This window comes from Brassica napus, chromosome A5, assembly GCF_020379485.1.
Source record: "Brassica napus cultivar Da-Ae chromosome A5, Da-Ae, whole genome shotgun sequence".
Taxonomy (NCBI): Eukaryota; Viridiplantae; Streptophyta; class Magnoliopsida; order Brassicales; family Brassicaceae; genus Brassica; species Brassica napus.
Window position 1 is genome coordinate 24,356,225 of NC_063438.1, and position 22,955 is coordinate 24,379,179.

A 22,955-nucleotide genomic window follows, 5' to 3' on the forward strand; every position below is an offset into this window, starting at 1 on the left:
GATACATTTAGTCACGATATATATTTTGGAATGACAATAAGGTTTGGGTTTTAAATTCCGTAAATTTTTGTAGAACAAGGGCATGCCATGTTTTGACTTTTGAGAACTTAAGGCGGATCTTCAACACGTATTGGGTGGCTGTTCTTAATGGGTTCTTAATTTATAATCAATTCGGATCTTCAAAACGTGTACTGGGTGGCTGTACTTAATGGGTACTAAATTTATAAGCAATCCCTAGTAATATTCGTAATGCTTTTAGAGCAGCATTAGCGCAAGGGGAGAGTGTTGGTTCTAATTTTTTTTTATTATTAATTTTTTGTTTTGTCCGATTTTTTTTTTTAAAAGACCAATTGTAGGCTGCCGCGTGTCAGTGAAGCCCACGGACAGTACAAAAACTCTACCGAACTCGCCTCTTGCAAAAGAAAAAGAAGGGATGGGTTTTATGATTTTTGTGGACCTTACACCTCTTAAAACTCTTTAAAAGTCAGCGATAATGCTGCTCTTACTGATCCATAAATAGAGAAGCTAACGCGAAGGCCATGTTTCTGTACTTGCAATATAGCGTAGATTTTGATCCGAGCTGTTCTCCCTAAATTTTTATTTTTACTACTACAGTTTATTTTATTTTTGAGAACCAGCTATAGTCTATTGTCAAGAATAAAAAACGTTAGAATATCTCATAACTTGAGTACATAATACTGATGAGTGATGAGATACTTATTTGACAATATTTAAGAATTGATTGCACATGCAAACTTTCATTTGCCAGTTCGTCATATTTTCAACATGTGCATGTTCGATATTTAGACTCGAGCAGACATATTAGACGCAAATGCTGCTTCATTGGAGAAAACCCTTGGACCAATATCTGATCCAACTCAAGGTACGTTAAATAATTGAACATACATATACATTAATACATGCATTATGTAAATATCACGACTGGTGAGAGTCGTCACTACGAATCCATAACTTGGGAGTATCCCATTTATTATAAATTTTTACATTCCGTAGGTCGATGGATCACAGAAAAACAACGTGTGCTCTTTATAATTAGAAAATGAATGATATTATTTTGCCACTAAACAAGTCAATCACAAGAAATTCAAGTTTTTTTTCTCTCTAAAATCCAGTTACGTATAATATACATATAGGTTATATATTAACCAATTGAATTACGCAGTGTTCTGACTTGATTATGGCTCATAGTTCACCACCACTTGCAAAGATATTTCTATTTTAGGATGATGACAAATTTAATAATTAATCATATACATTGACAAGCATGCATGCAATGTTGCAGCTTATTGATAATTATACTAAACGAGAATCTCAGTTTCCTTCTTAGAAAAAACTGAAACTTCTGTTTTCTCATCTACTATAATTCTTGCATATGAAAAAACCCAATGTTGTTATACATACAAAAAGGTAAATCATCCTTTCTGTGGCTGACTGGTTGCATACTACACTCAAGTTTTAAGTATATTGTATAATTAGATCCCTTTTGGGGTTAATTATTTCGTAGAAAGTTAAGCTTCACACTTATGGATATGTATATAGTTGAAATACCTTTCAGGCTTTCACAATCGTAAATAGTATCGATAGAAACGCACACATTAAGCTTATCCATATATAGCAAGGAGAGGTTCCTAAATAATTATTTTGAGAGGGTGCATTTATTTAGACGTCTTCATTATGTATATTGTTTTGGCTAGCGTCTTTGATTCCTTTTCATTGATTGCATTTATCCCTATCTTATACGAAAGGTCTCCTTTCTTCTACACTTTCTCGACATATCAAAATTTAATACTATGATAAATTTCCCTAAAATATATAACCACTACATAAAAATACAAAAAATGATGATTCTTACGCTTTGCTGACACTGGACATTCCATAATTTCAGATAAAAATAAAATGAAACTAGAACTATCACTAAACAAAGGAACGAATAGTCATTTTCATCTTCTATATTAATGTGGGACGTGGCGGAAACAAGTCTCATTTGAATGGTATTTACTCTTCTATCAAAATAGTGGTGAACGAACGAGGGATTAGGATGACAAACAAGTGGGAGAGAACGTCGGGTCCACGATAAGCGTGACACGTCAACCTTGTCGGTGGGAGCCATGGACATCTACTGGATAATGTGCAATGTTATAGGACAATAAGGCATCGACGTTACAAAGAAAACGAGTGGCTATTTATGTGTAAAAGATAGGAGCTACAAAAATACGATGTGTTTTATCTTCTTTTTTTGTTTGTTTGTTTGTTTGTGTTTGTTTAATCCTTATATGATTTATCTTATGCACACAAGAAAAAAATATGGATGAGACTGCCACATATTCAAATTTAAAACCATTCCCATCAATCTCGATCTTCTAATCTTTTTAGGGACCCCTTGTAATACAACCGATACGATTTGAACAAATATAATTCTAGCAAAACGAAAATGTACTGTTCTTGTTGGGTTCAAAGAGAGAAAAAAGGGTTAAGATATATCTTAACTAAAAACACAAATCATGATCATGTTCGTTTGCATGTAGTTGCAACATGCAATCTCGACCTATCTTTTTTTTGTTGTTGTTAGAGCACCCGCATCAAGGGGTTAACTATAAAGTTCACACAATTCCCAAAAAAAAAAATTATTATAATAATCCACAAATTATGAACCCAGCTCGTGTGAGCTCTCTCCACTGATACGAGTTCACCCCTGTAACGCGGGCCCCACGCCACGTGGCGGCCCGTGATTGGTCCGATTATTTTTTTTTTTTTTTTTTTTTTTTTTTTTAGAAAAAATCAAACGAAAAAATAAAAAAAAAATAATAAAAAATTAAAATTATGACCCCCTTAAAGGTTCATTGATGCAGATGCCCTTAAAGAACCTACAATCAAATATTATTCATTTATATGTCGTAGGATTCTACAATTGACCGTTACGACCATGCAAATAAACAACACTACAATTGATATTTGATGAAGAAAATATGAAAATTTATTTCATTCAGAAAAAAATATGTAATTGTATTTATTATTCTGATATACTATTTTCCCTTTTATGTTATCTTCGTTCGTGTCATCTAATTTTGGTAATATTAAAGAAAGATTTATTGAGTAAAGAAAGATCAGAAATTTGTGATATTTTTATATAAGGAATCTCTCACATTGATTGATTTGGTCGGTCAATTATAATCCATTGCAATAGTAACAGGTTTTCTTAGGCCGGCTATGGGCCCTATAGTTCAACTTAGGCCTACTCAGAAAGCCAAGTCACTAATGACAACCGAATCTAGTCTACTGTCGCATTAAAATTGCTTTTTAATTTATATATACTATAGACTACTAGATACTTGTTTCGCTTTTCATCTTTGGATAAGGATGCTGATGTTGTGGATTAGATGAAATGATGAGGGTCACATTTACGATTTATTATCGTGTTTATGAATAATATCTTGGAAGTGAAAAAAGTTAATAAACGATTAGCATTGGCTCAACTTGCAGAGTATTATATAAAAATCATCTTGATTCAACTTGATATTTTATGTCATTGATTTTTGTTTATATATAATATCTTTGTTAGTAGTACAGGCATCATAGTTGGGACAGAAGAGACAAAAATGGGCATTTTGATTTGAGAACCAGCAGGAATAGAGTTACACATTTATATAATAATGATGTCTCTCCATTTAACTGAACAGTGAAATGCTAAACCGGCCTACTAAGGAAACTTGATGATCTTTTAGCTTCTCCATGATCCCAGAGAGTAAGCAACCTTTACTATACTACTGTGGTGCTTACTTGCTCATCTACAAATTCACCCCAAAAAAGAGATGGTTATGATATGTGTCGCTTTACTGAGATTATCAACTAAATGAATTGTATGATTCATTTTGTGAAGATAGATTTAACTCACTGAGTATAAAGGAAGGCAGGTTTGGTTCTGATGGTTTTGGCTTGGCCATTTCAATCATGATCTCAGTCGAAGAGTCGCTTGAGAATCCTAGCTTCTCCATTATTTTTTCTAATCTTTTCCCGTTAGTCAGATATAGATAACCAATCTGGAAAATGAAACAGAGGAAGGCAGGCTTAATAATAAGATTTACTTTCAAGCAGAGGTAGAAGCACACAGAAGAACACAGTGTAAGGTTAGTTATTGATGGATACTTACCAGTGTCTCCAGTGATGATGCTTTGTTATAAACCGCAACACCTGCACGCCTTCTTGTACGAGTTCTAGCCGAGCCTAGATTCTTCCCCCACCTGAGAACATCCCTGCAGAAAATACACATTCATCAGACAGATACAATCAATGACAAGTGAAATCACTTTTCTCAACTCAATTACAGAGAAAAGCTGGATGCTGAAATAAATGGGTTTAGTGTACTAACCTCTCTTCCTTTGTTAGGAAATCATCATCAATAAGTTTCTTCAGCAGAGCATACTGAACAAGATCATGAGACAAAGTTAGCAATTAACATACTGTAACAAAAAAATTACTCAAAAGTTTAAAGTCTAAAATTTGAATTAAGATAAAAGGAAAATAAAACTACTAATATCTCTAAGCTGAACCAATTGAATTTCTCGTATAAACAGTGTAATTAGATAAAAATAATAAGCAAAACCATGTAACAAAGCAAACACAATACACTGCTTCTTCAATAACATAACACCATATTCAAATACTGATTTGAGCAAACAAAAGGAGGTCAAGAGATGACAAACCTGAGCTTCACAGCGCACCACAGCTCTAACACGATCGTTATAATCTTCAATACTAAGTGGAGGGAAAAGGAAATGCCTACGAGCATATAACTGCATAAACCAATAAGAAGCTATTCCGTGAGAGAGTAGTTACAATCTGCATTTAGCACAAAGATTAATGGCAACAAACAAAAAAAACTTGCTTCTAAGCAGGAGAGCAATGTGGAAAACGAACCTCATAGATGGAATCACCTATAAAGGCTAAAGAAGCAGCATTGAAGACTGATCTTGGCTTCTCAAGCTTCGGTGGACTTGGAGACCACGTCTCATACCCCATGTAACTATCATCAACTTCAACACTCAACTCTACACACACAACACAATCTTAGTAAACCATATCTCCAACAGAACCATAAAAAAATTGAAACTTTTGATCAGGGTTCGTCTTATCTACGCGATTCCATTCAGAAAGCGTCTACCTTTGCTTTCGGGTCGCTTGAGCAAATCGTCGACGGAGATGCTGATTCGCGGAGACGGCGGAGGAGGTAAAGGCGGCGGTAAGAAAGAGTTGCCGTTAGGAGTTTTCTTTACTTTACGAGGGGCGTTAGGGTTGTATGGGAGTCTAGGCTGTGTATCCAAGGCAGCTCTCACGGTCGAGCTCGCCGATAAAATCACCATTGAAGCTTTACTCTGTGATTCTTCTTCTTTTCTTCTTCGTTTTTGAGTCAGTTCCAACGATAAGGCGACGACGGTCCGCTAGCAACTTTTACGACGTCGTATGAGATAATTGGGCCTTCAATGGGCTTTTAGTGATGGGTTTTACTACGTTGGTCCTTTTTCTTTACTCAGCTGGGCCTATTTCTTTACACTTACGTGTAGTGTGTTATATAACTTCTCGACACCTAACCGAGGGCCCTCCAGGTTTTGCATGTTCTTTTGCATAAGGTTAAAGGTTAAAAACATTTATCTATTCTCAAACGACGATGTTTGTTTAAACCAGAGACTGTGCGTTTTTGCTTATGTTTTCTTGTCCGTATTGAGCTACAAATGCGGGTTGAGACACATGAGCTAGCATGACTATTGAAGCAATGATCGATCTATATTTTTTCCTCTAATTTTAGGGATATTTTTGGTCCTGGGAATGACCCAGACTAATATCCAAATGATGGTGTAGTCTACGGATATACTCTTATTTCAAATATTTAAATGGATCGAAAATAGGCTTGTGGCCACAAGATGAAATGTAGTAGGTGATTTCAAACCTGGTAAGCAATCCTGAAGTCCGCTTACCACTAGACCACCATCTTGTTATTATGAACGATGTTCAAATGCATGTTAGAGGAAAAAGGTGAACCGGTGCCTGGTGGACAAGAAATCAATATTGATTGATATAATTTATTCAGGTGCATGCGTACCGGTAGAAATAGTATATATGTATATGGTTTGAATTCAAATTTTGAATTTGAGACACAATTCTTCTTGATGTTTGGGGTTGGGTTCAGTCAGACTACGTACGGTCATGTAGGCATCAAAGACTAAGTACTTAGAAAGTTTCGATTTCTATAGTGTTTGCTCAGATTTAACATTTTCTAGTTAACAACTTAACATCATATATATATGTGCGTTGTTTTATTGAACTTAACAAGATATATACTATACTTGCATAAGATTACAAAAAGTATAGCATAAATTTCATCGAATGGTCAAAATGGTAGGTATTGGGTTTTGCATCAATGTCATAAAGAGGACAAAGGATCGTGTTCTTGGCTATCCAAAACCCTAGAGATTGTGAAATCAAATGGGGCAAAAATATACTCCAGTTGTTAACTTCAACTGGTTCTTCACATGGAGATATGGTCCAAATGAAAACAACCCCACAACTCCCCAAAATTATAAATACTGCATATTATTTGACTCTCATTAATTTTGAATTGGCTTTTTTTTTTCTTATTCTATTCTGTCAACTCTCAATCTTTGAGACTTTTGGGCAAGACAATATACAGATCTATAATTTTCAGTTTTCACAAAAGAAAAAAAGAGTAAATAATAGATTAAGAACTTTCATATGCTTTATTCAAAACCCTCTCGGATTTCCAAAGGTGCACGACCTTAAATCAAAGGTACTCATGCAATAATTAGATATGATTAAAGCACTAATTTGTATAGTGTCTTTCATTTTCTCTTGATCAAAATTTATATACAATTAATGTGATGCACGATCATATAAAGATAGTTCCCGTGTTAGGTATTGCTTGATTGAAAAGCTTATAAATGGCGTTTATAGATATTATATAAGAATCATAAGTTTACCAAAGAATTAATACTATTGGGAAAACTATTATAAAGTAAATAAAAAGAGAATCGCTAATTTTATTGTTTGGCATTAGTCAAAAGGTTAGATGTTAAATTACAACTAAAACAGTGGCTTTTAGGCTCAAAGTTAGTATAATCAAAGTAGTCAAGCGGCTAAACAATCTCACTTCTTTAGATTCTAATATATTATACCAGAGATCATACATGCACAAGCTGTATGAAAGTGAGGTGGTGTGCATGTGGTCCATTCACGAGGAGATTAAATTGTCCTTAAATAAAAGTATCATGCTTTCATTTGTAGAGCTTCGTTTGATTACGTAATATGTTTCTTTTTTACTGAAGGCATTGATTACGTAGTGTTCCATGGTTAACATATCTGAAGTCCAAAATTCGAGTATGGTTTTTTGGATGCTGACCAGTCTGGCATCATAATTGTATTAGACTAAACTAAGCTTCAATACATCTCTTGTCGTTAACATTTTAACCGGTTTCTGATCTCGTACGAACCAAATTACCAATTCAAAAGCAAACCACATTTTTCAAAGTCTCAAAAGGAAACGCGTTCTGATATATTATACCAGATATCATACATGCAATCGCAAAGTCGTAACCCCGTACGTATTGACATATGTGATGTACACACCCAGACCCAGATACTATAATTGTATTCTCCTGAATATCTTCGCGCATACATGATACATATGAGCATGCATGTATCCACTACGATCATGGCAACAAGATGTGTTAATATATGTGGTGAAATAAGATATGTGGCCTAGTGGAATTTCGCACGAATGCGCACCCAAGATACCCCACAAGCCAAAAGACAATTAGCACACTTTTCTTTCGATATATTCTTTATCTATTCTCTCATTTCCTTATAGAACCTTACTTCTTCAAATATAATTTTACCAAAAAAATAATAAATAAAATTTTGGAAAATAATTGATATTTGCTTGGCTCAAATTATGGATACACAAGTACCAGCTTGATAAAACAACTTGTTTCTTTCTTTTTCTTTCATCTTTTTTTTTGTAACACCTTTCTTTTTCTTTTCAATTTTCATGTTCTAAGTAGAAAGATATTTTTTTCAAGTCCATAATATCATGTAAAGATAGTTTGAAAACTGGATATAATCTTTAAATAATTAATTAACGGTTTTAATAAAAGAGGTATGATTTCTAATATATGCTTAATTTGTTTTTTTATCCTTTCGCCATTCATGCTTCATCTCTTATTCTTTTCCTACTATATTCTATTTGTGTGTTTTTGTAAGTTGCGTTGCGTTGCGTTGCTTTGCACTTTGCAGGTTATAGTCTAACGAAATGAGGATTATTGAGTGTAATGACGACGTACTATCTTACCAGTTATATACTTCAACATTATCACGTCTAAAATTAAATAAATAAATTCTGAAATAAAATAAAAGAATTATCAGCCACATGATTTGTTGCCACACCGCACCATGATTAAAGTTATATAAAGAGAGATACCAGGACAGATTCAAAGTGAAAGAAAGTCCCAAAAACAAACAACCAAAAAATTAAAACACAAACCCATTCGTGTGCGTGCGACTAAGTTTAAACATTAATGGATATTTCTTCATCACTTTTACTCTTGTCCTTCGTCCTCTTTGTCATCATTATCTTCATCTTTAACAAGATCAACGGTCTCAGAACATCCTCAGTTTCAAAGAAGAAACTTACTGATCATGTTAGTACTCACAGCTACGGACCAAGGTTTCCACAAGGAAGCTTGGGATGGCCTATCCTCGGAGAAACCATCGAGTTCGTCTCTTCTGCTTACTCTGACTATCCCGAGAGTTTCATGGACAAGCGTCAACTTATGTATGAACTCTTCTCCCTCTCTTCACCCTTTAATGTTCACAGTATATTTACAAAATTTAAACCACTGGAATGTATGACATTTTGCCATTTTAACGACGTTATTTTTCTAAAATCTATAAATATATATATTTGTTTTTCTGTATGCAAAGGTATGGTAGAGTTTTTAAGTCGCATATATTTGGAACGGCCACGATCGTGTCGACGGACGCAGAAGTTAATAAAGCAGTTTTACAGAGCGACTCCACGGCATTTGTGCCGTTCTACCCTAAAACGGTGAGGGAGCTCATGGGAAAATCATCGATACTTCTGATAAACGGGAGTTTACACAGAAGGTTCCATGGATTAGTCGGTTCGTTCTTAAAGTCACCACCTCTCAAAGCTCAAATCGTTAGAGACATGCACAAGTTTTTGTCCGAGTCCATGGATCTATGGTCCGAGGACCAACCTGTTCTCCTCCAGGATGTCTCCAAGAATGTTAGTATACTTTTCCCTTAATTATTATATTTCATGCATTAATTGAAAAAAAAAATAGGGCAATCATAATGATACCACCACGGACCATTATTTATTTTAAAGAACATGGTTACAATCATTACATTTGATATAATGATTACAAGTTTCTGCTTTTTTTGTTTATGAGAACTACCCCTTTTAATTATGTTTTGACATGTGATTAATTATTTTATTTTAATTGGTAGGTTGCATTCAAAGTACTTGCAAAGGCACTGATAAGTGTAGAGAAAGGAGAAGAATTAGAAGAGTTGAAGGAAGAATTTGAACAATTCATCAGAGGACTCATGTCACTGCCAATTAACTTGCCTGGAACCCAACTTCATAGATCTCTCCAAGCTAAGAAAAAGATGGTGAAGCAAGTTGAAAAGATCATAGGAGACAAAGTCAGGAGAGCAAAAAACAAAGAAGAAGATGGTGCGGTTGCAAAAGATGTTGTGGATGTGCTGCTTAAGGACTCAAGTGAAAAATTAACTCACAATTTGATTGCTAACAATATGATTGACATGATGATTCCTGGCCACGATTCGGTACCTGTCCTCATCACTCTGGCTGTCAAATTTCTATCCGATTCTCCTACAGCTCTTCATTTTCTAACGGTAATAAACTTAAACCATATTCAAGTGATGATAGTTTAGTTCGTAATCCCTTCTTCTAATCCAAGTTGAATCTAGATTTTTAATGTATAGGCGAATTTGTTCCAAGAATATATATATGTAATGGCTATAAGTTTTAAATTGTAGTATGAACTCCAGTATAAAATCTTCTAGACATGAAAAACAAAAGATAATACTATAGTGATAAACCTTTATTTCTATCTTTCACAATAGAGAGAAACAAATCACTCAGTAAGGTAAAAGAAATTAATAATGGGTTGGAAACTCATATTAACTCGTGGATATATGATTGCCACGAAAATTTTATAAGCTCTACTTAAAATATTTATGATTTATCAGGAAGAAAACATGGAGCTGAAAAGTTTGAAGGAGTTGACAGGAGAGCAACTATATTGGAATGACTATTTGTCTTTACCTTTTACACAAAAGGTATATATATTCTCCTTTTCCTTGATATAAGTTAATTATATGTGAAAAGGTTTATTGGGTCGTTTAATAAAATTTTATCACCAATCATTATCACCAGGTCATTACAGAGACACTGAGAATGGGAAATGTTATAATTGGAGTGATGCGAAAAGCGATGAAAGATGTTGAAATAAAAGGGTACGTGATACCAAAAGGATGGTGCTTCTTGGCTTATCTCAGATCAGTCCATCTTGATAAACTTCACTATGACTCCCCCTACAAATTCAATCCGTGGAGATGGCAAGTAAGAATCACTCAAATACAGTTGTTACACAACCAAATATTTAAGACGAATTATATATCTAAGTAGATATACGTTTTTCTTAACTAGGAAAGGGACATGAACACGAGTAGTTTCAGTCCTTTTGGAGGTGGCCAGAGGTTGTGTCCTGGTCTTGATTTGGCCCGTCTTGAAGCTTCAATTTTCCTTCACCATCTTGTCACTCGCTTCAGGTAATAAAAATAATTACATGATATTATTACAGAACTATTCATATATATATGGTTTTTTTTTGTCACTGTTTCATATATATATGGTAAATACTTAAATTTGATGACAAAAGGAAGAGATAAAAGGTGTGGTAAGTGTTCAAGACTTTAGACAAACCGGTACGTTAGGACCATATAAGTCTCATCTCCTTTTGACAAATTGGACTCAGTTACTAAAAGACAAAAGTGGAAATGTATTTCTTGAAAAAACTTGTAGCTAGTAATTAACATTCAAATCTAAATCTAAATGATCTAAGTCTAAAGATTTTATAACATTGGTTATGCTATGCAGATGGGTTGCAGAAGAAGATACAATTATAAATTTTCCTACAGTGCATATGAAGAACAAACTACCCATTTGGATCAAAAGAAGATGATTGTCTTTCAATAAGTAGAAAATGGAGAATCAATTTTGCATTAGTTAAGTGTAAAAGGTTAAAGAAGTTACAAGTCACACGAGTGTTTGAAAGTGGGAGTGAGATGAAAGTGATAGTGAGACAGTAAAGACGACATACATGATAGAGTGTAGAGACAAAAAAGGCAATCACACGTGTGGGAGGTGACAAACCCGTGTCAACTATTTGTCGGTTTCCGTCAAAAGACATATAACGACAAAATCTCAAAACCTTTATGGTTGCTGAAAGGGTTCCACGTGGATCCCAGCTGCTTATTTATTTTGTCGACATTGGAACTTCTCGTTTTGACTTGTACAAAGGTGTATGATATTTATATCATCACTATAGAATCATAATTAATTTTCACGACTATTCCTCTTCGTAATGTGTACTAGGACATCATTACAGAGAATTTTATGAACTCTGACCAATCATTCATTTTGATATCTTCGTTTTCAGTTTATGAAATAAATTTAAGTTTGCACATGCTCTAGCAAAGATATACTTATACATCAGTATTTTCGTTTTTTTCGTTAGTTAATAGTTCTCAGTATCAAAGTCGAACTAAACCTGTGCGATGTATATGCTTTAGATGATAATTCTAATTGTCAAACGAAACTTGTGAGGTCTGCAATATTGAAGTAAACCTGTGAGGTCTGCTTAAAAAAAGGTTAGAGCCGCTGAGCCGGCCGGAGAGAAATTGAAGATACGTTACCGTTGTTGATTATGTTGAAACAGACGATATCAAGCTCTGCATCGCGAACATGTGTATATATTGGAGTCTCTCTGTGTTATTGTGTACCCATCTTATTCAATCTTTTCTTTTTTAATTAACTGGATTAAAAATCAGCAGTCATTACTTTGTAATTTCTAAAGTAGTTACAGAGTTATTGGTATGTTACCAATTTCTGATTTGTTTATGATTTTGAAATGATGAAAGTTAAGGGGCAACCTTTGGTCTCCAATAATTTAGATGTTATATAATGATGAGTAAGAAAGTGGTATTCTTATCTTCCAATAAGATAAGTTTTTTTTTTTTAACATAACAACCCACTGAAGTTAAATTAAACGTAACACGATAAGGGTTGTTGTCACTTGTCACTTAACATCACTAACAGCCAATATCATCACACCATGACCAACCAATAATTTAATCTTTAGAACATTTTATCCTAAGAGATCACAATAACCTCAGCGTCTAGCGCACTGGTGACATAATAAGAAGTTGGGCTCATATATTGTCAAAAGCGAGCCTCATTTATGATAGTCCCATTAAACTAAGTTCATAAAAAGCCCAAAATCAATGAGATTGGAAAGGCGTTAAGTAGGTGGGTGGGGAGACTCCTCATGTATGCCGACATAACATTTGTTGGAACAGTAACTACATGCCAGAGAGACTGAGACTCCTCTAGAATGGGACCACGTGCAACCTGTAGGACAATTCAATAATGTCATCTCCTCGGTGACTCTTGTCTGTCACCGTTACTTTATCAAAATCTTCATTAAGTTGAATACTATTCACTTTCACATGAACTAAACTGTACTTAACATGTAATTAATCTACTAGTATAAGTTGCTGTTTCCCAAATCTAGATAATATAATTTTCAGACGTTTGACCAGATAGTTAATCAGATCCTCACGTAATCTATAATAATATTTTCAAAACATGTTTTCTGTAAAAAATAATCACGATCTTATCTAATTTCTTTTTTTTGGTCGAAATCTTATCTAATTTTAATCTTTGTTTTATCCTTTTTTTGGTCGAAAATCTTTGTTTTGTTCTATAACCATTTTTTCCCTATAATCTACAAATGCAAATGTGCATCACCTAACAGTTTATAAACTACAACAGTCTTTCATTATTTCTCCATTCCATAACTAACAATAAAATAATGACAAACTACGGCGCCATTCCGACGTCGTCTCACGGTTCCCCGGTGGTGGATCTCGACTCAGTCTCACGCGTCAAACAACAAATCAAAGACGGGCTCGCCACGCGCCGCCCATGGAGAGTGATGTTCGACTTCCACTCCGTGGGGATCCCTCGCGGCCTCTCAGACGCTTTCTCAAGAATCAAGAAGAACCTTGTCTACTTCCAGACGAACTACGCGATCGTCTTCTTGGTCGTGATCTTCCTAAGCCTCATCAAGCATCCCACGTCGCTCATCGTCTTAACCGTGTTGGTCTTTGTCTGGATCTTCCTCTACTTCCTCCGCGACGAGCCTATCAAGCTGTTTAGTTATCAGGTCGATGATAAGACGGTCTTGGTTTGTTTATCGGTGATAACTATCGTTTTATTGTTTTTGACCAACGCGACGCTTAACATAGCTGGAGCGTTGTTGATCGGAGCTGTGTTGGTTTTGATCCATGCGGTTGTTAGGAAGACGGATGATCTCTTCTTGGATGAAAAAGCGGCGATGGCTGAGACTCTTGCCTGACGTCATGGCCGTCGACATGAACCGATTGATTGATTGATCTTGAACTTTTCATGTGTCGATTTTAGTTTTGTATATTATATTATTTTTCTTGTTTTATCATTTGATATGTGATAATAACTTTTAATTTATTATATTGGTGTGAGTTTGGTTTGGGAGTTGAGACTTCTTTCTCATTTGTTTTGGGTGACGAACGTTATTACGAGTTTGAAGTCTGAACTCTGAACCATTCTAAATTGTTACAAGGTTTGTTAAATATAAAATCCAAGACTCAGGAATTGTTGAGTACTCATTTACTCTCAAGCAATGAGTTGGACTAGTCCACCGAAAATAACACAAACCAACTGATTAATGAGACTATAAATTTCTCGAGCTAGTTCAATAATGTAGGTCCTTGTTTTTTCCTCTTTGGCCTGCATAAGTACAGACTACTTAGTTTTGATGACATTTCTAAACCTGGGCTCGTGGACCAATACGGTGAAACCACGAATCCCAGTTACTGAAAAATTAACATTTCAACATCGTTAGAAACATGAGAAACCGACATGTGGTAATACGTGACTAGTCTTGACCATTTATCTGGGGTTTGGATACCCTATATAATTAAAAAAAGATGACCTTTCTAAGCTTATCTTATCTCAAATTATGAATCTATTTTCAAATGATTCTCTTTAGGAATAATAACTGTAGTAATAAGTTATCAAAAGAAGAAGTCATCAACAACACTATACAAAAACCCCACAAAAAAAAAACATAATATAGTGTTGTTTATAAACTAAAAAAAAAAAAACATTCTCATATTCCCTTTTTGCATCATGTAAAGTTTTTACATGTAATTCATCTTTTGGTTCAAAGTTAGGAAAGGGGACCGAAAGCTCACATGTGTGTACATTTTGTTAGGCCCTGTCAAAACCCCATGAAAGTTCAGAAAATTAACTTAAAATCAAAAAAGTCATTATGAAGCCCAAAACGGAGAGTAGATTTTGGATCAAGACTTTAATAAAGGCCCAACATAAGCCCATTGGACTCCAAAAGAAGGCCATTGTCTATATTTACATATCATCTCCCAACGCCGGCGATTATTACCACCGTCAACCTCGCCGCCGGCCAGAGAGAAAAATGGCGGCGTATCACCAACCGTACTACGTCTACAATCCTCATCCTCTTCCGCAACTCGCCGACGAACCTGGGGCGATCAACACACTCTTCGTCTCCGGCTTGCCTGACGACGTCAAGGCTCGTGAGATCCACAACCTCTTCCGCCGTCGTCCCGGATTCGAGTCTTCACAGCTCAAGTACACCGGACGCGGCGACCAGGTTATGTACTTCCCCCAGAACTCGTGTTAGAGGAAAGATGGATACTTTATGATTCTGTTAATGTCTTAAAGTTATTGAAAGTACTTATTTTTATTCGTTATGAGTGTTTCAGGTTGTTGCGTTTGCAACGTTCTCGAGTCATGGGTTCGCTATGGCTGCAATGAATGAGCTAAATGTGAGCTTCACTTTGATCGAACTTGTGACTTGATAGTGATATGTTATAGTGTAGTCTTTTTACACAGGGTGTGAAGTTTGATCCTCAGACAGGATCGACTCTGCATATAGAAGTAGCTAGATCAAACTCTAGAAGGAAAGAAAGGCCAGGTATGCGTATACATACATACACTTTACTCTGTGCTTGTCTTGCTATTGAGTGAGTAAGTAGTAGAAGACGATGAGTAAGTAAACGGTATATGTGAACAGGAAGTGGGCCTTATGTGGTGATTGATAACAGAAACAAGGAACCATCTAAATCTCAGGACGGCCAGAGTGGTGAAGGTTGATAATGTTGTTCTGGTTACCTTGTAAATTTTCTTAGTTGTAAGTTCGTGTTTCTGATTAATCTTTTGATACATTTAGGGGAAAGCGATCCTGATGAGGCGGAGGAACCGGGGAATAGCAATTCTCCAAAGGGAAACGATAGTACCAAAAGGTTTGAAAAGTGCATTTAGAAGCTTTGGTTTTTTAGTCTTATATATCAGAAGCAGGAGACTAATGTATATACTGATATCTTATTGCTAATTTACAGCGAAGTGGACTCTGATCAAGATAGTAAAGCACCACCTACTAGTGTAAGTACATTCCAAATCTAATCTATCAACCAGTTTCTTGCTATCTTTAGTCCGGTGAAGATTAGGAAAATCTCAAATTGTTACTTCCATATAGCCTTGTTTATGGTTCAAAAGACACATTGCTAACAGGGGCATTTGGAAAAAGCATTTGAAGGAGGTTCTGGTGCTCGACCATGTTCCACCTTGTTTATAGCCAATCTAGGGCCTAATTGTACAGAAGATGAACTCAAACAACTCCTGTCTAGGTAACATTATGCAATAACTTAAACTTAAAGCATTAGAATTTCTATATTTCTTGAAGTATTATTGGTTTTGTAAAATTAATTGATCTGTGATCTCTCTGCTAGGTATCCTGGTTTCAATATTCTGAAAATCCGAGCAAGAGGCGGAATGCCAGTTGCATTTGCTGATTTTGAGGTATCAGTTGCTACTACTTGCTTATGATTTTTTTTTTGTCTTTGCAGTCTTTATAAATCTCACTAATTACAGGAAATTGAACAAGCGACTTATGTCATGAATGATCTTCAAGGCAACCTCCTATCGTCTTCAGACCGAGGCGGCATGCATATAGAGTAGTTTTTTCTTGCATTTTCTCGATTACTTTCAAATTTCTCATTTTTCTAGATTGTCACCCTTTGGTTTTTGTTTCTTCTAGATATGCAAGATCCAAGATGAGGAAACAGTAGAAGATTCTCATAAACAGTAAGCCTAGCTTCCGAGAACATGATTGAGGGATCATAAGCAAAGGAACATGTGTTTCTTATTTTTAAAGTCACCACTAGTTTAATTGTTGTCATGAAGATGGGTCCTTCTATGCTGACACTTCGAAATATGTGTATATATTTATCTAGCCAAAGATTACTCAAGACTCCAAGATTTTTACTGTTAAAGATCTTAAAATCTTGTGTTGGATATTTCTGTGCATATGCAGATGATCTTGGATAGAGTGAATCAAGTTCTTGGTCTTGTCATGGTCCCCTGAAGGTCAATTAATCACTGCCCCCACCCATGTCCTCTCCAGTTTTGGGCTTTTCTTTGTGTGTGTATATATAGCATCTTATCTTTGTTCAATTGAGAAATAAATGTTGATTGGTGATGCGGATAGGCAGAAAAGATACCCCAAGGCAAGGACCCAATGCATCACTGTATTGGCAGGCAACTCAGTTTTTCATGCATCATTATTACATTGGCAAAGACTTGCACTGTCGTGCTTGTAAGGAAAGCCTTCAGTGTTTTGTTTTCTCTTGTTCCTCTCTCTGTGTGTACACACTGCATAACAAATCTCTTGACCCTCCAAAACCAATAATTCAAATTCAAAAGAAGATTGAAGCCTCTACTTGTTTTGTCATTTTGTAATCATTTCCTTTTCCCAAAAAACAATTTCAAGTTCCTTGATAACATATATAGCAACTGTTTTTTTCTTTCATCTTACCCGCTATACAAACAAAAATAACAAAGGAGTCAGAGAAAAAAAAGCTTTCTTCCCAGCTTTGGACCACATTACTGAAAACAGGGGGCCCTATCATAAGACACTTCTATCTGATTTTACTCTCTTAATCCTTTTAGTATTGCTTGTTGTGGTTGTTTAGTTCCAACCTCTGGCCTCTTTCCTTTTCCCTTAAAGCTAGTCTTGGCGTTTCAACAGACAGCCTTTCACTGAACCTATCTGACCCATACCCATCTTTTGTTAGCTGACCGCTACTGTAATGTTCCGCCCACAACCGCCCGCTTCTGTTGCCTGCCTCTGAGCCTGGAGTTGAGCAGTAGTTCCCATCCATTATCATATCTCCTTCCAGTATACGCAACACCTTTTAGAATTGACCAGACCATTTATTAGTATCATCAGAAAGTTTTGAATCATCCTGAAAATAAAGAGTGACTGCAAGGGTTTTACCTGAGACATGCGTGGCCTCAAATGTGGGTCTCTACGTATGCACAAGGAAGCTGCATGAAGCATACAAATGACCTCACTTTCTACAAAACAGTCCCCAAGCTTTGGATCTATAAGTTCTTCTACAGCATATTCTTCAAGTAGCGGACGTGCCTGAGAACACAAGCAACAAGCATCAGTACTATTTTACTTTAGCTGAATAATTAAAACGTGAATTCATTCATTACCCATTCAGTGAGGCATTGCTGGCCTTTCGGCATAGTAATGTCAATGGCTTTGCGGCCAGTGACTAGCTCAACTAAAACAACCCCGAACGAGTAGACATCCGCTTTCTCTGTGATCTGCCCGCTTTGAGCATACTCTGGAGCTAAATAGCTGCACAACCACAACATACTTTCCTTTTAGCAACAGTTTGAAGTTTCAGGAGGAATATGAAATAGCTTTAAGTTGTTGTCTGTCTCACCCGAAGGTTCCTATCACTCGTGTTTCTACACCTAGTTCTCCATCAGGCTGCCATCTCGCTAGACCAAAATCTCCGACCTGATAGAATTTTAAACAGCTGTCTTAGTACCAACGAGCATATGAAACAAACATGTGTTGTTACAATGAACGACCAATACCAGTGGCTCGTTATCATGAGTGATGAGGATGTTGTTAGGACGCATGTCTCTGTGGACAATACAACCAACTCTGCACTCTTCGTGAAGATACCGAAGACCTCTTGCAGCTCCAACAGCAATCTTTTGCCGTGCTGGCCACTCCAGTGTCTCCCTTTGACGACCTGGATAAGAGATTGATACTTAGCAAAACATTCTCTTTACCACAAACTCAAATGGAAATGTTAGGAATCATCATTACCGTATAGATGGGAGTCAAGTGAGCCATTGCATATGTACTCATAAACCAAGAGCCGTCTCCTGTCTTCAATGCAGAAACCAATTAACATAACGACGTTCCTATGCTGAGCACAGCTGAGAACTTCCACTTCGGAGCAAAACTCTACATCCCCTTGAGAACTCGCCAGTTTGTGCTGCTTAACCGCAACTACCTGGCCTTCCGGTAGTACACCCCGATGAACAGATCCATATCCACCCTCTGCCAAGAAGTTAGCCTGTGAGAACCCACCAGTCGCAAGCTCTAGCTCAGCGTATGAAAACAGCCTAGGGGGTTTCCCAAACACAGGCGCCTTGTGCTGGCAGATGGAACAAAGAGGAGGCGGGCCAGGAGGAGCATTACGAGAGAGTGATATTGCATCTCTCACGTTTCCACTAAACTCCAGATCAATCCTTCTACTAGAGGACAAACCAGCTTCTACATCAAGCTTAGAGAACTTCTCAAGCAAAGCCTTTGTAGTGGATATTTGAGCCCTGTCATCGGCGTCTAGGGATGAATGGCGATGTGTGCTAACATATTCTGATATCCACGGCTGGAATCTCATACTTGTAGACGCTAGTGATTGACTTTCACTCTCGGTCTCAGAGCCGGAATCATCGTTCTCCTTGATGACCAATGCTCCATCCTTCTTCATGTACCCGCTTGTTCCCAAAGTGAAGAACGGTGAAGTGCCAGGGTCAGAGCTTGACACTGATGAAGTCCCCGCTTCTGTGCTTGTGAATGGTGTCCCCAGCTCAGGGCTGCTAGTGGGAGTTACAGGAAGGTCTCTGTTAGAATCTGACGATCCTTTTGTGTTCTTTGTGTCTTTTTCAGATGCTGCTTCTTGTCCGGTTGGTAAAGAAGGAGAGCCTTTCTCAGCAACCTTCCTAGGCGATCCAACTAAATTTAAGCGCAGGACTTTTGCCTGAGAACGCTTCATCACCACGATGTTGCATTGCAATTCATCCATACACCGTTTCTCTTCCTGCTTGAGGTGTCTGTAAAAAAAAAATCACAGTGTAAGTTGGGAAAATAAATATAATTGTTCAGCCACAAAACTAAAGGAAAGTAGATTATTACTTGTCTAGCACTACCCAGTTAGCTTCTGCTTTCTTAGACTCAGCAGCAACTGCTCCATAGGGTGATCCAGAAACAATCTTAATCTTGACATTTATCTATAGTAACCATAAACAACCATAACAAATAAATATGAGAAAGATGTGATGCTTTCATGAGAGCTACACATGTATGCTATAAGAGCAAAACCTTATTGGGATCATAGACATCATGAAGCTGGAGAATCATTTGGGAACAAGTGTCAGTAAGATCACTCTTAATCGCTGGAAGTGCTTCAGAATGTGGTTTCCGGTGACCACTTGCACAATCTCCAGCGAACATAGGGAAACTCCTAGTGAAACCCCAAAGTTTTCTTCCTACACATTCATCAGAAAATAAAAATAAGAGAAGAATAAACAGAGAAAACAAAACATCCAAAGAGAGATAAGCCAAGGCAAGAAAAAGTACCTGAGTTTTGAGAAGGGACAACAACAATGAGCGTGATGCAATCCCCAGGCTGAGCAACATGAGTCAAAGCCCAAATCAAAGCTGTCTTTGGAATCTCCCTAGAGGCTTTAACAGCGACGATAACCTTCTCAGCCCCATCAGACACTATAGGCTTTTCCTGTTTCCCTCGCTTCACTAAACGACTCATTTAAGAAAGCAAGAAAGTTTCTTGTCCCTCTTTTCGTATGTCTTTTATAACACAAAGGCAACAGGATTCTTCTAGCTTTGCATTATTTAGCAACTGCCCCCACACCAAGAAGATGAATACAAAAACTCACAAACTTGACAACAACACCTCTTCCTCTCTCTGCACTTTTCTTTCTCTCCCTCCTCCAATGAATTCACATAGAACGGATTCAACTCAAAGATCCCTAAACCTCCACCCTTTTGTCAAATCACAGAGTCAAAAGCTTATTACAGCCTCTTGATTTTTTAAATCTGACAACAACAAAGAAACACAAAGAGCGAAAATCCTCTCGAGCAGACAAGACACGAGGAGATTCCACCCTTTCAAAAATCTGTCCACAACTTCAAAATTCCACCTGTAAAATACACAAAATGAAGCAGAAAGATTGTGATTGAAGAATCAAAGAGAGAAGACTCTGAAGAAAGAAGAAAAAAATCAAAATGGTTAGAGATTAAAAACCTCAAAATCCTTCATTTAAAATACTTAAGACTAGAAGAAAAGAACGAGAGGAACAGAAAAAAAAAACGTGTGAGTGAAGATATTAAAAAAAAAAAAACGAATTTCATGAGAACGAAAAAGAATTTTTCCAGCGATTCAACTAATAAAACCAAAGAGAACGGACAAGAGGATTAAATACATTTAAAATTATTTGTCACAAGCTGCCAGCAGAAGAAGAAGAAGACGATTATAATAATGTTGGTGGAAATAAAATTCACTAGCTAAGCTCTCTCTCATGAATTTCACCGCCTATGAAAACGATTTCAACCAAACAAGTGAAAAAGGAGAGAGTGAGACCAGACGAGAAGAAGAAACATAGGAGAAAATGAAATTACCAGAAGAAGCATTGATTGTGTGTGTGTGTCTGTCTTCAAGCTTCGTCTCTCCTTTCACTATCAAAGCACAGAACACTACAGATGAAATCCAATTACTGGTGATAATAAGTAAACCGCCAAGGAGAAAGAAGTTGTGAAATACAGCTTCTTTTTTTTTTTTAAAGGGTTTTTGGGTTTAGCCTTCTCTAGTAACAACAAAATAACTATCTTTGTAGTCCTACTAAATAATGCAGGCAGCCCCCTCTCTCTCTCTCTCTGTTTTATTACTGTTATTTATTGTGTCTTTTCCAATGCTGTTTTTGTTTCATTTTAATATGCAATTTAATGTTTTAACTTTAAAAAAATAATACTAATATGATTATGTTTGAAATTTTGAATGATTTCGGCTAAAAGTTATAGTTAATCCCAGAGCATTGGTTATGAACTTATGACTAATGTTTAAGAAATTGTTTAAGTGGTAATTAGACTATTTATAAAGATTTAATGATTAGACAGGCGTCTACACTCATTTTTTAAACACTTATAGGCTGATTTTTCTTACAAAAAGTATAGTTAAATTGTTTTTATTTGTGTTCGATTTACTACCAAATGGACCACTTATACATCGTGTAAACTGATTTTGAGAAAGCTGGTTAAGATACTAAAGTGGACTTGTTACTTTTAATTAAAACTGCTTCAGTTTTATCAGTTCCTCGTTGACCAAACTCCTGCAATTGAACTCTAAAAACTTTCCCTATTGTTCCAATTATATGTTGGTTTATAATTTTGGACTATATTATATCAACTGGTTAGATGATTGTTCGTCTAATTCATTCTGCTGGTTAGAGATGAATGGACCGTTGTCCTCGTTGGATTTTGGAGAGACTTTGTCCCAGTTGGTTTACCCTTGGGAAGCTTAGACTACCTTTATTGGTCCCATTTTGAATGAGCTCAATCTAAAAAGTTAAAATTCAAAAAAATATTTACTAATACAAAGTAAACTATAGCTTTTGTGTGGGATTAATAAGCAGTGCTGTTAATAAAATTTATAAATTGTCTCCGAAAACCTTATTTCACTTGTAGATATTTATCAAGTATTTACTAATAACATGAGTTTGAGATTGCTTATTTTTAGTTCCAAAATTGCTTGAACTGAAAGTAACCAATTTTGTGCTCTTTATCGCTTTTCTCCTTTATTAGAAACTAGTGGTATTCCGGCGCTACGCGCCGGGTTTGTATGTTTTATTATCTAATGAGTTCAAAATTGTTCTTTGATCTTTTTAATAGTGGTTTAGTGCATGTAGTGTAAGTGGTTTTTACCGATCAATTCAATAAAAGTAGAATAAATAGTTGATAGTTGCACCAAAGTAATTATAGTTGAACATAAAACATAAAGTAAAGTTGACGTTCCCAAATGGAAAATATATATACACATATTTGTTTTGTGATTATCTTGTTTGAACGAAAATAATTAATAGTTTATCTTCGCATGCTATGTCAATGTCATGGATATGGCAATCAGTTAGTGAACTATTGGCTAAGCGCGGAACGGTTGTCCATACATGCCAGACTATGTAGTAATATAAATATGTTGTTTGCATTTTCCATTAGTGCCAAAAACACAAAGAAGGTTAAGGTTAAAAGTATATAAGTTTGCTTCAAAGAAAGTTATTGTTTTATGTTGTTACAATGACATTATATATATTCCTTAAATTTATTTACGACTGTGTTTTTTAATATATGAAA

General features: G+C 36.1%; 5 protein-coding genes across 9 annotated transcripts; 3 read left to right on the top strand and 2 right to left on the bottom strand.

Moving 5' to 3' along the window:
- Window positions 1-3,521: 3,521 nt before the first annotated feature.
- LOC106345401 (mini-ribonuclease 3) lies at window positions 3,522-5,445 on the bottom strand. Its single transcript, XM_013784600.3, has 7 exons — window positions 5,180-5,445; window positions 4,936-5,066; window positions 4,722-4,811; window positions 4,388-4,440; window positions 4,169-4,271; window positions 3,914-4,058; window positions 3,522-3,806 (listed from the first exon to the last, which is right to left on the bottom strand). The coding sequence occupies exons 1-7, from the start codon at window positions 5,376-5,378 to the stop codon at window positions 3,778-3,780; spliced, it is 750 nt and encodes a 249-aa protein (XP_013640054.1). The 5' UTR covers window positions 5,379-5,445; the 3' UTR covers window positions 3,522-3,777.
- Window positions 5,446-8,500: 3,055 nt separating this feature from the next.
- LOC106452300 (3-epi-6-deoxocathasterone 23-monooxygenase CYP90D1) lies at window positions 8,501-11,783 on the top strand. Its single transcript, XM_013894372.3, has 7 exons — window positions 8,501-8,860; window positions 9,010-9,334; window positions 9,559-9,969; window positions 10,327-10,416; window positions 10,514-10,699; window positions 10,787-10,908; window positions 11,237-11,783. Exons 1-7 carry the CDS (start codon window positions 8,604-8,606, stop codon window positions 11,319-11,321), a joined length of 1,476 nt encoding a protein of 491 aa, XP_013749826.2. The 5' UTR covers window positions 8,501-8,603; the 3' UTR covers window positions 11,322-11,783.
- A 1,268-nt stretch (window positions 11,784-13,051) lies between these two features.
- On the top strand, window positions 13,052-13,933 carry LOC106345400 (PRA1 family protein F3-like). The gene has a single exon (XM_013784599.3). It carries the CDS (start codon window positions 13,233-13,235, stop codon window positions 13,776-13,778), a length of 546 nt encoding a protein of 181 aa, XP_013640053.2. The 5' UTR covers window positions 13,052-13,232; the 3' UTR covers window positions 13,779-13,933.
- Window positions 13,934-14,800: 867 nt separating this feature from the next.
- On the top strand, window positions 14,801-17,231 carry LOC106452298 (U2 small nuclear ribonucleoprotein B''). 4 transcript variants are annotated; one of them, XR_007339567.1, is made up of 11 exons: window positions 14,836-15,092; window positions 15,205-15,267; window positions 15,335-15,416; window positions 15,516-15,590; window positions 15,672-15,744; window positions 15,841-15,883; window positions 16,013-16,128; window positions 16,231-16,300; window positions 16,373-16,455; window positions 16,539-16,718; window positions 16,815-17,231. XR_007339567.1 is itself a non-coding variant. In XM_013894369.3 (11 exons), the coding sequence occupies exons 1-10, from the start codon at window positions 14,895-14,897 to the stop codon at window positions 16,567-16,569; spliced, it is 834 nt and encodes a 277-aa protein (XP_013749823.2). In that variant the 5' UTR covers window positions 14,836-14,894; the 3' UTR covers window positions 16,570-16,585; window positions 16,815-17,231. The 4 variants fall into 4 exon arrangements, 3 of the variants coding, with proteins under 3 accessions (XP_013749822.2, XP_013749824.2, XP_013749823.2); XM_013894369.3 differs by having other exon boundaries at window positions 16,539-16,585; XM_013894368.3 differs by lacking the exon at window positions 16,815-17,231 and having other exon boundaries at window positions 14,801-15,092; window positions 16,539-16,749.
- Window positions 17,221-21,461, bottom strand: LOC106452297 (inactive protein kinase SELMODRAFT_444075). Of its 2 annotated transcripts, none has more exons than XM_013894367.3 (10): window positions 21,231-21,461; window positions 20,172-20,752; window positions 19,914-20,080; window positions 19,728-19,822; window positions 18,633-19,645; window positions 18,395-18,555; window positions 18,238-18,314; window positions 18,002-18,149; window positions 17,778-17,927; window positions 17,221-17,691 (listed from the first exon to the last, which is right to left on the bottom strand). In XM_013894367.3, exons 2-10 carry the CDS (start codon window positions 20,356-20,358, stop codon window positions 17,446-17,448), a joined length of 2,244 nt encoding a protein of 747 aa, XP_013749821.2. In that variant the 5' UTR covers window positions 20,359-20,752; window positions 21,231-21,461; the 3' UTR covers window positions 17,221-17,445. The 2 variants fall into 2 exon arrangements, with proteins under 2 accessions (XP_013749821.2, XP_048635838.1); XM_048779881.1 differs by lacking the exon at window positions 21,231-21,461 and adding an exon at window positions 20,857-21,046.
- Window positions 21,462-22,955: the final 1,494 nt, after the last annotated feature.

What these genes read in the sequence shown, in the direction of transcription:
- LOC106345401 (XM_013784600.3), bottom strand. Translation starts at nt 5,378, where the DNA reads ATGGTGATTTTATCGGCGAGCTCGACCGTGAGAGCTGCCTTGGATACA. An exon ending in CAAGCGACCCGAAAGCAAAG is followed by an intron (nt 5,067 to 5,179) that starts GTAGACGCTTTC and finishes TTGTGTGTGTAG; the next exon opens with AGTTGAGTGTTGAAGTTGAT. An exon ending in CCTGCCTTCCTTTATACTCA is followed by an intron (nt 3,807 to 3,913) that starts GTGAGTTAAATC and finishes GTGAATTTGTAG; the next exon opens with ATGAGCAAGTAAGCACCACA.
- LOC106452300 (XM_013894372.3), top strand. Translation starts at nt 8,604, where the DNA reads ATGGATATTTCTTCATCACTTTTACTCTTGTCCTTCGTCCTCTTTGTC. An exon ending in TCAATCCGTGGAGATGGCAA is followed by an intron (nt 10,700 to 10,786) that starts GTAAGAATCACT and finishes TTTCTTAACTAG; the next exon opens with GAAAGGGACATGAACACGAG. An exon ending in CATCTTGTCACTCGCTTCAG is followed by an intron (nt 10,909 to 11,236) that starts GTAATAAAAATA and finishes TATGCTATGCAG; the next exon opens with ATGGGTTGCAGAAGAAGATA.
- LOC106345400 (XM_013784599.3), top strand. Translation starts at nt 13,233, where the DNA reads ATGACAAACTACGGCGCCATTCCGACGTCGTCTCACGGTTCCCCGGTG.
- LOC106452298 (XM_013894368.3), top strand. Translation starts at nt 14,895, where the DNA reads ATGGCGGCGTATCACCAACCGTACTACGTCTACAATCCTCATCCTCTT. An exon ending in GTAAAGCACCACCTACTAGT is followed by an intron (nt 15,884 to 16,012) that starts GTAAGTACATTC and finishes CATTGCTAACAG; the next exon opens with GGGCATTTGGAAAAAGCATT. An exon ending in CTCAAACAACTCCTGTCTAG is followed by an intron (nt 16,129 to 16,230) that starts GTAACATTATGC and finishes TCTCTCTGCTAG; the next exon opens with GTATCCTGGTTTCAATATTC.
- LOC106452297 (XM_013894367.3), bottom strand. Translation starts at nt 20,358, where the DNA reads ATGAGTCGTTTAGTGAAGCGAGGGAAACAGGAAAAGCCTATAGTGTCT. An exon ending in TGTCCCTTCTCAAAACTCAG is followed by an intron (nt 20,081 to 20,171) that starts GTACTTTTTCTT and finishes ATGAATGTGTAG; the next exon opens with GAAGAAAACTTTGGGGTTTC. An exon ending in ACTTGACTCCCATCTATACG is followed by an intron (nt 18,556 to 18,632) that starts GTAATGATGATT and finishes TCTCTTATCCAG; the next exon opens with GTCGTCAAAGGGAGACACTG.